The following is a 14,439-nucleotide window of genomic DNA, read 5'->3' as shown; positions in this document are numbered from 1 at the left end:
GTCTGGATGTGTTCCTTTGCGATCTGTGCTAGATTGTGTGGTGCTGCTCTGGCCGGGGGGTTGGACTGGATGATCTCCTTGGGTCCCTTCCAACCCCTGACATCCTGTGATCCCAGCCCTATTCCCCAGGTCTATTCCTGTAGCACAATGAGATGATGGGGGTTTAGAAGTGCTAAAGTAGTACATTGTTTTAGCAGAGCTTCACTGTATTTCCTGTTTTGATGTTTTCTGTTTCCATGTCTAGATTTACTGCCCACATTTACAAACTATCAAAGTAAGCTATAGGTTATAATCTGCTGATTTAGTACAAATTTAACTGTTATTTAACTATTTAATGAATTATCAATCAGTGTATTCAGTGACTAAAATTGTGTTAAAGGCTTCACTAGAAGAGATTATTATGGGCATGCCAACATTCAGCAGTGTGCCCTGTGTGCTGGGGAGTTGGACTAAGAATCAGGAGATTCTGTTTCTCCTTCTGTTACCTTTTGGACAAATTACAGCCCCTTTCCATGCCTCAACTTCAATCTTGCCAGGTAGAGAAAATGCTGAGGGGGGATTATTTTTCTCCAGAAATCTAACATGCTTTGGGGCTCTAGTCATAAATTCAAGCTGTTTGAGAAGTTGTGGCTAAGAAAACAAAAGGAAAAGAACACTGACTGATGAAACCTTGTGTTCATATCAAACCCATGCCAGCAGGAGACTTCTGGATGAACTGGTGACAGAGCACGTTGTAAGCTTGTACTTGCAGCTCTTGATTAAGCAAATGATGCAGTGAGCAGGAACACACCAAACAACTGGGGACTTTGCTGCTTGTTGCACAGCAGATGTTGAGGCAGCTGCTGCTGGGAGTGATGGAAGTGAGCGCTTTGTGCATGTAAGTACTGCTCTGTGCCTCACAGCCCTGAATGAGATGGGGAATTACAGGCTGATGTCTGGGATGATTAAGAAAAGAAGGTGGCATATATAATCAAGCAAAATGTAATTATACTGTATATGTAATTATGCATATATACATTAGTGAATATATAAATATATAAAAGTAAAGACAGTAGATTGCCCCCAAACTAGCATGGCTAATTTAATACTGAAGCATAAAAGACTGCTATGACTGTGGTAGGCTGGAGTGAAAATCACAAACATTTAATGAAACTCAGTAGCAAACTGGGATCACCAGGGAAGAGGATGCAGCTCAGCTTTGTTCGTTGGATGAAGAAGGGTGTTGAAAGTTTGTCTTTAGGCTGCTTAAGAGGATAAGCTCAATCAAAAAAAGAAAGGAGAAAAAGCTGCAGATTCAACACAGCTGTCAGCATTTCAGATTTGGTGAGAGTCTCTTCCCAAACCACTGCCATAACAGCAAAAATCAAAGGCAGCAAGCAGGCTGCATTTCAGTGTGGCTCCAAAGTGCAGACAGGACCAGGTCAAGACCTAAACAAACCTCACTGCAGCCGCTTTGTGTGCGCAAGCAGTCTCTCATCAGTTAAAATGCTGGACAGTTCCAGAAGTGAAATTTTGTCTTATGGTTGTGAATTCCTGATTCCTTGCAGCCAGAGCTGGAACATTTTTTTCCTATCAGAAGTTCTCAGCTTTTCAAAAACATGGGTACCTCAACATGGTTTTGTGTTGTCATGGCAAAATAAATGTAGTCTGGGCCAGTGTGTTTAAAAATGGCAGTAGCCCAATAAATCATTTGTAGGAAGTGGAAACCACTTTCCAGTGAAGGACTTTTCTTGGCTTTAAGCTGATGCAACTTCAGGCTGTGATAACCTGATAAAGGCCCAGGAAGAATGAAAGGCTTGATAGAGACTAAGCTGTGGATCTGAACCAGGAAGCTATTCCTGCACTGAGTACTATTGACTGAGAATAAAGGGTAAAATGGCCAGCTACAGATGAAAAAAGGAACAAGTGGTTTTAGTGGACACTCACACAGGGGGAGAAAAAAAGGGGAGGGGAGAAGAAGAGACAAACCTGCAGGGAAAAGAAGCTGAAAATGAGTTTGAACAGTCTCTGTTACATTTAGCCATGACAATTCTGTGTAAATCCGTAAGTAGACCCAGAGGCATTTATGCTGGGAATTGAGTGGTTCTGCTGAACTAACTAAGAGATAAGCTGAGTTTTCCTTCCCCTCACCACTGATTCATGCAATATTGATAGTGCCAGCCACGGAGCATTGAACAACCTCCTCACTAGCAGTGAGGAAGAAAGAGGTTGTACCTGTCACCACAGGAATGCATCAAGAAAAGTAACTGAGCCTTCAGTCAAGCCTTGGGTTTCATCAATATATTTGGTAGAGTGTGTGTGAGCTATGGAATGGTTTTTGAGGTTAGCATGGTACTCGTAGGAGAGTTCCTGCAGTGTTGGTTTCCAGTGCTGGATCTGTAGAGCTTCACAAGCCGGCATCCCTACCCACCTCCTTTATCTCCAGTCAAAAAGAAGAGGGGGAAAAAAAGAAAGTAAAAAGAAATACTCAGTAGGACTCGGGATTCTAACTGTGACAAGATTCACTTCTTTCCTTCTTGTGGTACTTGTATAGAATATATTGCTGTGTTCCTCACATATTGGAGTAGTTTTACTCTAAAAAAAAAACTTGTTCTAAGAAAGAATGGAAGGATTTGGACAGTGGAGACTCAAAAGGAGTCACACTGGAATGCCACCTCAGAGTCCAGCATCACTCTTGCTGTTGGCAATCTGGAGGAAGTAAAAGAAAAAGCTGCTGGGTAGCTTGAATTATACGTACTGGTACCATGAGAGGCATATATTTTGGTTTACCCCTCTGATCTAAATGAGTGTTCAGTGGTAAATGGGCAGTGGAAGGTAAAAGTTAGTAACATTAGTCATACCAGCTCATTTCTGGATCAGCTCACCCAGCAGCCCCCAAAAGACACCATTCCCTTGGTTTTACCCTGAGCAAAAATGTGCATGGCATCAGCGTGGGCTTTAGCCCCAAAAGCAATCACTTCCACAAGCTTGTGTAAAACCTTACCTTTTGTAAAATCGCTTTTTTAAGCTTTCTAAGCTCACACATGTCAGTGGAAGTCCACACACAACAAAATCAGGGCAATTTTTTGGCAGTAATTGGTAGGGCCTGCAACGTCCATGTCTTCAAAAACAATGGTTTATATGCACTTGCAGCTTACACTCCACTTCTCTTCCCCCAGTGTTTTTCTGCCGTAATGCAGACTGTAGAAATATTGATGGCTGAGAGTGACTTCTGACACAATAAGCAGTGTGGTTTGTCATCTGACTGCCACTGTGGGGAATAAGGATGGTGTTTGCTACAGGGATACTTCATCATTTCCTACTTGCATATGTAAAGGTTTCTCTTACAAATTGTTCCTTTCTGTGTTCTATTTTTTGTGAAATTTGAAGGAAGTGGCAGTATTTTACAGTTGTAAATGAGTGTTCTTCTTTCTCTTGTAGCTCCAGTATTCTACTCACTAGTTTTCATCTGTCAGATTTTCCTTCAGCCACATTCTTCAGTGAAAAGGTAAAATAAAGATGAAGTAGGGAGCAGAGCATCTCAATCAGGTAATTTTTAACAGAATAAGTGTATTTGGATAGAGTACTTTGAATCTGAATGACAAAATAGCTTCTAAGGATATCAGAAAGGAGTGAAAATTCCTGCATTTGCTTGCTTTTTCAAATTAAAATTAACAGAAGCCTGTGAGTTGATCATAAGTTCAGGAAACTTGCTTATTTTTCATTTCCATCCTTAAGGAAAAAACCACTAACCTTGGCTGGAAGCACATCTTAAGAAACATGCTAATGAAGAAGAATCGCAGTACACCTAAATTGTGCACATCCAGCAAGCTGAGAGAGGTGATTCTGCCACTTTGCTCTGCTCTGGTGAAACCTCACTTGGAGTACCGTGTCCAACTCTGGAGTACTCAACAAAGGTAAGATGGGGACCTGATGGGGCAGGTCTAGAGCAGGCCCGTGAACATGACTGGGGGGACTGGAGCACCTCTGCTAGGAGGACAGGCTCAGGGAGCTGGAGTTGTTCAGCCTGGAGAAGAGAAGGGTCTGGGGAGACCTAAGAGCAGCCTTCCAGTACCTGAAGGGAGCCTGCAAGAAGGCTGGAGAGAGACTATCTTGAAAAACCTGTAGTGACAGGACAAGGGGCAAAGGTTTGGAATGAGAGGAAAAGCAGATTTAGGTTGGATGTCAGGAACAAGTTCTGCACCATGCAAGTAGTGGAACACTGGAACAAGTTACCCAGGCCCTGCTCCTAAAGATACTCAAGGTCAGTCTTGACAAGGCTCTGAGCAGCCTGATCTAGTTGAGGATGTCCCTGCTGACTGCAGGGGGTTGGACTAGATGACTTTTGGAGGTCCCTTCCAACCCAGACCATTCCATGATTCTGTGTCATGAGCCTTTAGCTCTTCCTTGTTCACAATTAAAACTTGCTTGTTCCTGGCCTCCTGCCCCTATGGCTAGGTACATAGATCTCAAATGCAGTTGACCCACAAGTGGTGTTTGGTGCTGCACAAAATGCCCTTGATTAGCTGACACTGGGAGAGAGCAGCCAGACAGAAGAGCAGCCCATAGGAAACTTGTGCCTGTTAGACTGGCAGCTGTGTGTTTAGTTTTACAGAAACAAATTGATCCCAGAGTTGTGGAGGGGATTTTATGCCAGCTGACTGTATGCAACTGAAAGATTAGTTCAGGCTCTCTCTACAGGATAGAGGCACTAACCTAGATTAATTAGTTCAAGTCCAAGTTAATGTTATGTATGTGTCACAGATCAATCTTTGGAGGTACAAGTCTGTCCTCACTGACTACTAAAGGATCTTAAGATAGATACATGGTTTTAAAACTTGTAAAAGAAATATAGACTTACTGCTTCTCTAGGAAAATAGAGATGCCTTTCCTCTCTGAAACACAAATTCCTGTCCAGCAGCTGCATAAACTTACCATACATAGCACTGGTTATCAGAGCTGATTGGCTTCTGGATTAGAGCTAATTTACACCCACACTGTTCAGGCACGCAGAAATTGAACAGCCCCATCAGCCCAGAACACAGCACACACTGAGAAACACTGCCAAGAGGTGGGTAATGAAGTCACCAAGGAGCACAGGGGTGCAATTGCCTGTTCATCCATGCAGACCATGCCTGTAGCATATTCAGGCACTAGGGCTTCCAGCAGTAGCTTTTCTGCATGACTTGGGCTATATCTTAAAGAAAAGACTTTGTCATCTAATTCCCAGTTATTTAAAATACCTTTGGAACTTTTGTGTGCTGCCTTTGTTCTGCATGTAAGCATCCTTTAACTCAGTCTGCCTTTGCCTCCAAACACGTACTCTTGGTACTGACTGCCTCAATAGAACCTGACTGCTTTGCTGTAAACAACCATAATCTCAGGGCTGTTTTCTCAATACAGTGTAACATGTGTGTTTTGATAGCTCAGTACATTACCATGCAATCACTCAACTCTGGTTTAACTCCATTTCAATTTAAATAACTGAGGTGCAGGCTAAAAGTTATGCTTCGTTACAGCTGAATGTGCAAAGTAAAATTTGGGAGGAAATACCTTCACAGATCTCTTCTTGTACAACTGACACTCATAACATTTACTCCCACCCTCCCTAAAAATCCTTGGGGAAATATGCTTACACCATGGGCAATTGATTCAGGTTGATAGTTCCTGCTGAGTAATTGCTCTCAGTATATGCCTGTGAATATAATTTTCGATCAACCAGCAATTTATAATCAAACATAATGGGTTCAGGTGCACATACAGCGTGAGTGACATGTGGAATACTAGTATGTGGAAATCAAGTGAAAAATTGCACTGGATGCTGGAGCATGTTGACCTGCAATGTCCTGAGGTGCCAGGTTTACCCTGGGAATTGATAGAGCAAAACAGGAGTGAAAGCACAAAATAAATGAAAACATTAAATGATGTGCAGCCATTTAAAAAAATGAGACTAACCCAGTCAAATTAACACTAACATTAAAGCCACATTCAGACTAGTAAATAAGTGCCTCTGAGAAGGGAATTACTGTCCTTCCAAGACCAGGTGCATCCTAAACAATATCTGTCTTGTTCAGCCACATGTTAAAATGTGAACTAGGTTTTTTAGTTTAGATACATCTCTAGATCTACATGTACAAGCAGCAAGAAAGCAGCTATGAAACTTTCCACTAACCTATTGCTTATTAGACTTCGTGGGACCGCAGGAAGAATATTTTCTTTCTAGTTAGCTAGAACCCAGGTTAAAATCTACAGGCCCTTGACCATGAATAAGGCTGTTTCTCAGCAGTGTGGGCCAAAGCTCATTCTTGAGACATCCATTGATTTCCTAGCCTGTTATTAATGTCTATAATGAGGGATGCAGGCTCACCCTTTTGTCCAGTTGTCAGCAGATGGATAGATCACAGGAGTTGGCATGAAATATTCTCTTCCCTTATGCCGCTGGTAGAAGTTTTAAGGTAAAGTGATCCTTTTGGTCAGGTCCAAATGAAATACATGGGAAAAAGGATCACTCTTCATCCACATCTAGTTAGATCTACTGTAGTGGAAACATTCTCAGTCTCTATCATTCTCATCAAGACCTTGAATATCGGGGAGGAAGAATTTACAAAAGAGCTGAAGGGGTCTGTTAGCAGACAACAGATAACAGCATCAAGCATAATTTTGCTAGCAGACTGAGAATTTAAAGACAAATAATGATGAATGTGATATCCATGAAAAGTCTGTTGCCTTTGCAGAGAGCGTGATGCACATCTGCAGCAACGTGGCAGTGAAACTGGTGTGACAGAATGCCACAGCAAAGCAGGACTGGACAACAGGGCAGCCAGCTGTCACCGACACATGGCCATTCAATCCCATCTCATATCTTCTCTTTGTTTTTGATGCCTTTTCTCTGATGCTGAGAAGAGGATCCTAGTTCAGAGGTGAGTGAGGAAAATATCAGCTGTGAAAGATACAGCATAGCAGCGCCAATTTCCTTAATGTGGCATTGTACAGGGTGCTCAACATTGTTAAGAAATGATGGCTTTTGTACAGCCATCCTTTTCTCCAAAAAGGTGATTCTGAAGATAGTCCTGCAAGACCTTTACACATGCCTACTATGTTCATATCTTTAGGCAGCTTGGTTCACTAAGATGGGAGTACTGCATTCAGGTTTGGGCTCCCCGGTTTAAGGGGAAAGGTATCTGCTCAAGAGAGTCCAGAGGAGGGCTACAAGGCTGGTTAAGGGACTGGAACACTGCCTTATGAGGAGAGGCTGCGGGAGCTGGGGCTTTTTGGTATGGAGAAGACTGAGAGGGCATTTAATAAATGTTTATAAATATCTGAGGGCTGGGGGCCAGGAGCAGGGGGACAGGCTCTGCTCACTGCTCCCTGGGATAGGACAAGGAGCAATGGGGGTAAACTGCAGCACAGGAGGTTACACTGCAACACAAGGGGGAACTTCTTTACTGTAAGTGTCACAGAGCACAGGAACAGGCTCCCCAGAGAGGTTGTGGAGTCTCCTTCTCTGGAGACTTTCAAGACCTGTCTGGATGTGCTCCTCTGTGATCTAAGATAGATTGTGTGGTCCTGCTCTGTCGAGGGGGGTGGACTTGATCTCTTTGGGTCCCTTCCAATCCCTAACATCCTGTGAGTCAAATTTGGTCTGATAATGGTAAGCCAGTAGCAATGAGCAGGAATCAAAGGCATAAGTGAACAGCCTTCTATGACCAAGAAGCAGTTATTAGTGCCCTCAACCAAACAAGCTTCAATCATATTCAGAAAGGCATCTTCCTAATTAGGTAAGATTGCTGGAGCAATCTCCAGAAGCAGACATACGCATTACAAAAGGGACAAGAAAGAGATTGGTAAAGAGCAGTGTAGCCACTTGAAGTGCTCAGAAAGAGATGGATTTAAACTGAATTAAGGTCAGCAGAAGTGGCAAGAACAGTGCTGTAGCCTCATCTGACAAGCCTTCAGGTATTATGGGGAATATGAGAATATACATATCCCCAGAGACACTAAGTGACAAAACAGCTATTGAGAAAAGTGCATTCAATGAGGTATACTGCAAATCATTATCAATATTCCATCCCAATCAAACTGAAATGAAAGAATCACTCAAGGACTCTGGATTTGAATCCAAAAAGACAACTGAAAGGAAAGAAAAACAACTACAAAGAGAGAGAGAATAAATTTGAACTGATAAAAAATGCAGGGACAATTAAGCTTTTCACTTACAATGTGGACAAAATCAGACTACATGATTTTAAGCATCTTAATATGCTTAGAATATGCTCCCTCAAATTTTACTGTCTATTCTGGGAACAGAGAGCTATCTGTGCACCTAGAGCTGTTCAGTATCTTTTAGGAAAGAACTAGGCATCGCCTAACAGTAACGATTGCTGACAATCACTGACTGCACTTCTTTGTCCAGGAAGCTCTATACAGTTAAGTAAATATATAAACAAAACAGCTAACATCACAGCTCCAAGTTCTTTTCTTCTAATTTCTATATTAACAAACCACATTTGCTCTGCCACCCTGCAGTGTATATTTGTGCTCTCTGACTGCATACAATATCCTACATATTTTTAATTCTTTGGATCTTCCATCTGTTCTCATAACTGTTCAAACGCATAACAGCTCCATAATTAAGTTATAGTCCAACAAATAAATTGCATCCAAGGACAATGAAAGTCTTACCAAGAATGTACATTGCCTGAATGCTGCTTGTAAAGCCATCTGGAAAACCACCAGCCTTTTAAACTGAGCCTACATAATTAAAAGCTTAGCTAAAAAGGACTCTGTATTCCTCATGCACTCATCTTGCTTACAATTCCTATAAATACCACTTTCCAGCTACAGAAGCACAGAAAGCAACAGAAAAGTCAAAAAGTGCACATTTTGTCTTTGCCAGAATTAAACTATTAAGTTACTCATTCAGTCTCTTCAACTGTTTTCCTAATTGGTTTGATGGTTTTGTTTTTTTTAGTCTACTAAGCCTTTACCTCCCCTGCAGCCTTATCTGCAAACTAGAAGTTCCTGAGTCTCTCCAGTTTTCTTGGAAAGACGCTATCTGTTGATTTATGATGAAAGAGATATGGTGAAGAGACACAATCTGGAAGCATCAGCAAGACCTTCAATAAAAAAACATATTCTTCTTTTCATAGCAGATGTTTTACAAGTATTGGATTGCAAGGTGTTGTGGAAATGTGCCCGTTAACATTGCACTCTAACTGTACATCACTACGTGGCTTTGCCTTACTTAATTAGAATCCTTGGATATTTTTCCTTGAATCCTTTTTAGGTTGGCCATTCTCATCTTTTGCCTTGGAAGATGGGATAATTTGTTTTGATTCACATTTTAGCAGGATCTGTGCAGGGTTCTGTGCCACTGAAGTAAACCAAGCAGGTCTCAGGAAACCCACCATGATTATCCTGGCATTGACTGTGATGACATCAGTGTCTGTCATTGCTCTTATTTTGTTCCCATTAACTTGAATTCACTTTGCACTCGAAATATTTGACCTCTGCTACCTCTCTTATTAACATTTTTGCCTTTGAAATGTAACATAGAAGTCTATCCATGTCCTTCTTCACTTCTAACACCATTAGAAAGAATTGTGACTGTGCTTTAGACACTGTGGGATCTACATTAAATGTTTCTCCTTTACCCTGTCAAAGCCAACCAACCAGTGACCAAAACGCACGATGCTCTGAAGAAGTGCAGGTATGTTATCTTTTGCTTCCATTTTACTTATACCCCTTGTTGGTCTTTCAGCAGCTTCTCACAAGGTTTATAGCTTGATATTACTGTAGTGCAATATGAAACAAATGAAAGACACAATAAACAACAACAAAACAAAAAAACAACCAAAACTTCCTATGCTCTGCTAAAAAGGATTCAAGAACAAAACAGTAACATCACGTCCAAAGATATTGCTCAATGCTAGTGAATGCACACAAAGGGATTTTGAAAGCATTTTACAAAGTGTGGTATTTTATCTTTTAGAAATTGCTATGTATGGGGTTTCTTTGATGTATGACTACAGTAGGAGAGCGAGTAATATCTGGAAATGAACTGGTTGTCTGAATAACTTCTTGGAAACACATTAAATTGATTTATCAATGTATTCTTTTCCCAATCCTGTTATTACCACCTCAATTATTTTGAACTCCTACAAAGTTCAGGTATTCCCTAGTTTGCTGATACCACAACTGATTCACAAAAGTGCTCCAAGACTCTTCTGAAAACCTTTTATGAGCTGACTTGGTCTGTTTTTTCTTGTTAAAGGCTCTTACATAAACACATGGCTCTTCTGCATAATAACGTGAAGAATCTCTCTGACCTTCCTTTATTCATTTTGGCTGTAGTTTCTTTGAGCAGTCAGCATTTGGTACAGACAGGTCCCACGGATTGTAACAAGAAAAATGGGATTATCTACAGCATAATTTCCTTCATGACATCATATCAGCTCTGCAAAGCTGATGATCCCTTTCCCAGTTTTAATTACAGGAGAAGTATTTATCTGCGTTGCAAGCATTAAGTAGAATAGCCACACCTTTTTAAATTAAATTCTGACATTTCAGAACTCCATTAGAAAGCCCTGCAGGTAAAATCAGGTCAAATAAGCTCACTAAATACATCTGGATGAAATGCAACAATCTGACCAAAGGCACAACCAACTTCCTAGGTATGAACTTGATAGGTTAATAGAAATGGGATCATAGCGGCTGCAACTCAAACACAGCAAACAACATGAACTACAATGTATTAATTGGACTACGGAGATGATTGAGATCCTTGGGGTTCAGATTTGTGTGCCTGCGAACTGTGGCTCACTCTCAGAGTATGAAGCTCTTGCTTCACATCTGATATAGTTTTAACACTTAGCTGTGCTGAAATACAGAATGCTGAAAGAACTCTTTTGTGGTGCTGAACTATGAATCACATCTCCAAGTTGGAACACCACAGTTCATACCATTATAATGTCATGAGTTACTCTTCCCTTGGTTTTGGTTTAGTTGTAAACAAATAACAAAATCCAAACCCAGTCCCTCGTATGGTATTCCCTTTGCTTAAATGCTAATGGTTTCTCTGGAGAGTGTTAGTGACATTGACCTTTTCTCTCTAACATACTTGCACCTCAGGCACTTCTGCTTGCTCTCAGGAAAAGAAAATCTACAAAATCATCACACTAGAGACTCTTAAGAGGAAAAAATATATATCAATGGAAACTTAGTCTTTCAGCCCTTGCTGCTGTGACTGTTAATCACTTTCTTCTTACCCTGGGATAAAACACAGTAGTTATATTAATTTCAGTTGTGAAAGCTAAACAAGCATTAAGAAATGTACTTACTTCTCTCTGTTGAATATGATGAATTCTTTCCTAACAGTTTCCAAGCACTGCTGCAGGTGTACATTCTTTAAAAAAACAGCATCAATAGGTTCATTTTAAAAGATGGAAAATCATAGACAGAAGCCACAACAACAGAAATGATACTGAATGAAAAAGGCTTATGAATGAACACTATCTAAAGACTATCAAAAGTGAGCTGTGATAGCACAATCAATCTTTTTTCTTTTGGAAGAACTTTCCCACAAAACTATTCCTGAGGAATTTTGTATCTGATAGGCCTACAAAGAACAGCTTGCATGAGCATTCAAAATAATTAGGAGAAAATGTATCAAACCTCACTGAAATGAAAATTCAAGGCTGGAAAATGATTATTACTTAATCTTCTCAGAAGTTTAGACTGTTTATACAATCAGTCTTTCTACATGGCACACTTTAGTTGAGACATAGCTTTAAAACAGTCATACATAACAAGCTTTTCATTGCATTCTTTTCATTTTTGGTGCTAGCAGTGGATAAATACTCTTTGTAACTATCTGCCCATGTGTGGGAAGCATATTTGCCAACTGGTAACACTTTTTTATACTTGAAATGAGCATCTGTGAGAATCTTTAAAATAATTAGAGCTTAAGCAGTTATGGAACTAAATGATTGCCTTTAATCTTGCTTCGGATGCTGCTTGTGAAGTGACAGACACAGGTCTCAAGTCTTTTTCAGACATCATAAAACTGATTTCATCTATTACAGAATGTAAATGAAACACCACTGGCACAGCAACAGTCCCCAACTTACCAGTGGGCAAGTTTCCTTAGTTCCCTCTTTGGATTTGTTTTTGGCAAGTCGCTTTTTCTTTTTGTGGAGAGGCTTGGACTCCAAAATCATTTCTTCAAGTTCAAATGTAGGATCACAGTTCAGTCTTCCTTTCTAGTATAAAAGCATTCAGAGTTACTCTTTGAAGCATCATTGTTTATTTTAGTTTGCCTGGCAAGTTTTAATATTATCAATAATGATCCAGCTTCCCCATCCTATCTGTAAAATAAAAACTACCTTTGTAAGCCTGCAGTGATGACTGAAGTTTAAATAAGGGAGGTAAGATAAAAATCATATTATAAAGCAATTACAATTAGATCCTCTTCCTGTTATGTTTTTTTTCTTACCCATTCCTCACATCACTTAAATACTCTGAATTCTCCATTCTTATATTAGTTTGTGGTGCTTGGACTAAGTCTTTAGATTCTCTGTGGTATCAGGAAGTTGTTTTTTAAGCAGGATGATTTGAAACATCATTTCTACATGCTCATTTCCACATGGTCATTTCTTTCCTTAATTATTTTCAGATTCTTAATTCTTTTCAGGGTCTTGATTCTTTCAGATCTTTTCTGCATGAAAGTTTACAGAAGTATAGCTGTGCCTCGAGGGTGTCCTTCAATTCGTTCATTAGTGCAATAAAGCCATCTCATGACAACGTTCGGATGAGTTGTTTCCTATCCAGGGATACGAACTAGAGAATGGTTTAGCTGAACCCAATGCAGTAGTGATTTTTTAAATCCATATTACTGAATCAGTGTTTGGATACTCCTGTAGTCAGAATCCTTTTCCCTTCCTCATTCTCTTTTAGCATTAAAAAACCCCAAACTAAACCAAAACAACAAAAAAGCACCAACCAAACATGACGACAACAACAACAAAAAAAATCAAAACTGCAAACAGTTTGAATTGTGAGGTGGAATATTTTAAATGCAGCCTGTTTTCCCCTGGAACTTTGGAGAGTTCAATCACAACATTGCCCTCGTCAGATATTATTTAATAACCAAGGACAGTAAGCAGTAAAACCACATCAGAAACCACTTATGGAACATGTGGTATCCTATTTAGAGATCACTCCCTCACTTCTTATTCCTAGCAAAGTCTGTATATTCCAGGTCAAATATTAAGCTGATGTCTTTTCCTCTGTGCTATGCAGTCAGGTTTTGTAGCATGTATTATTTTGTTTATTAATGAAGGTTTCTGGTATATTTATATTCATTGACAAATAATTCTTTGATCAATATCAATTCCTTTCTTGACTAGGTACAGTTTTAGGATTTGAGCATTTAAAAATACATCATTCTAGTTCTGAAACTTTAAAAGTGAAAGCATATGATATTTAAAGATGTTCTTGTTTCCTTTATCAAATATTTAAGAATACAAAGAACAAACCAACCAACCCACCCAACTCCTAACAGTTTATGTCTCCAGGCTGAATAGAAAGAAACTAGCCAAACCACAAAGAAACACTTGTACTAATTAAATACCAGTCATGTTTATGGAATCAAGCTGCAGAGGCAGAAATTAAATGAGGCCTTTCCTACCCTGGAGAAGACAAGGAAGCTCCTGACAGTAACAGCAAGAGGTTAAAAAGTTATAAAACTCTTTAGTTACAAATCTCTCCCCAGATTACAGTGCAAATTAGCCCAAATTCATCCTCTTACCAAAGCCCGAAAACTGAGAAATATTTTGTTGTGTAAGCCTACTTGATCAGTGTAGGTTTTGCTTGTGTAACAGAGACAAAAGTTCTCAGAAAACATCTGTCTGGCAGTTGTGGACTAAACTTTCAACTAGGAATAGGAGCTCTAAGTACTCTGATGAATTGTGTATGTGAAGGATTCAGCCCACATTTCTGGTACCTTGGAGAGGAGCTCTAACTTTAAAAACAAGGAAAAGAGGGACACCAGTCTCCATTCATCTTATAGGTCCACATCACCATGGAGGGTGGAGCCCATGATGAGACCCAGGAGGATCTTTATTCTGCAGTGCTTTGCTCAGTGTAGCAACCTGGGAGAGCTTCAGGGATGTTGAGTAAGAGGGTCATCCCTAGCTTTGGTTTCATAGCTGCGACATTCACCTCTGAAGACCTCAGCTTGCAACACCATTGAGCTACAACGTTAAAGGAGGGAATTTTGTCCTTGGTGATGTTGCCCTGAAGTGCCCACTGGTGGCCTGCCTTTCTCTTCACCTGTTGTGCTAGTTACCTGATGTATTTCTGGTCTTTCTCCAAGCTCCCAGAGGAAATCCCTACTTGTCCACCCATAGCTTTCTTACCCTGCATCCAGCAAGGGCTTTGGTGAGGTGCCAAGAAGCACAG

General features: G+C 40.2%; 1 protein-coding gene across 12 annotated transcripts in view; it reads right to left on the bottom strand.

Moving 5' to 3' along the window:
- The window catches only part of STK32B (serine/threonine kinase 32B), a 176,905-nt gene that overhangs the window by 3,376 nt on the left and 159,090 nt on the right, over positions 1-14,439 (bottom strand). For 3 of the 12 annotated variants that reach the window (XM_064151487.1, XM_064151480.1, XM_064151490.1), the window contains exons 10-12: positions 12,108-12,239; positions 11,319-11,383; positions 3,055-3,250 (exon numbers count right to left, since the gene is read on the bottom strand). In XM_064151487.1, coding sequence (XP_064007557.1) covers positions 3,103-3,250; positions 11,319-11,383; positions 12,108-12,239 — 345 coding nt within the window. In that variant the 3' untranslated portion in view covers positions 3,055-3,102. Of the gene's footprint in view, positions 1-2,028; positions 2,689-3,050; positions 3,251-5,087; positions 6,558-8,688; positions 9,772-10,285; positions 11,248-11,318; positions 11,384-12,107; positions 12,240-14,439 lie in introns of those variants that run through there. The other 9 variants (XR_010304036.1, XM_064151482.1, XM_064151486.1 and 6 more) reach the window with 9 other exon arrangements.

The sequence above is a fragment of the Pogoniulus pusillus genome, chromosome 11, assembly GCF_015220805.1.
Source record: "Pogoniulus pusillus isolate bPogPus1 chromosome 11, bPogPus1.pri, whole genome shotgun sequence".
NCBI lineage: Eukaryota > Metazoa > Chordata > Aves > Piciformes > Lybiidae > Pogoniulus > Pogoniulus pusillus.
This window is presented reverse-complemented; position numbering and strand designations above follow the sequence as displayed.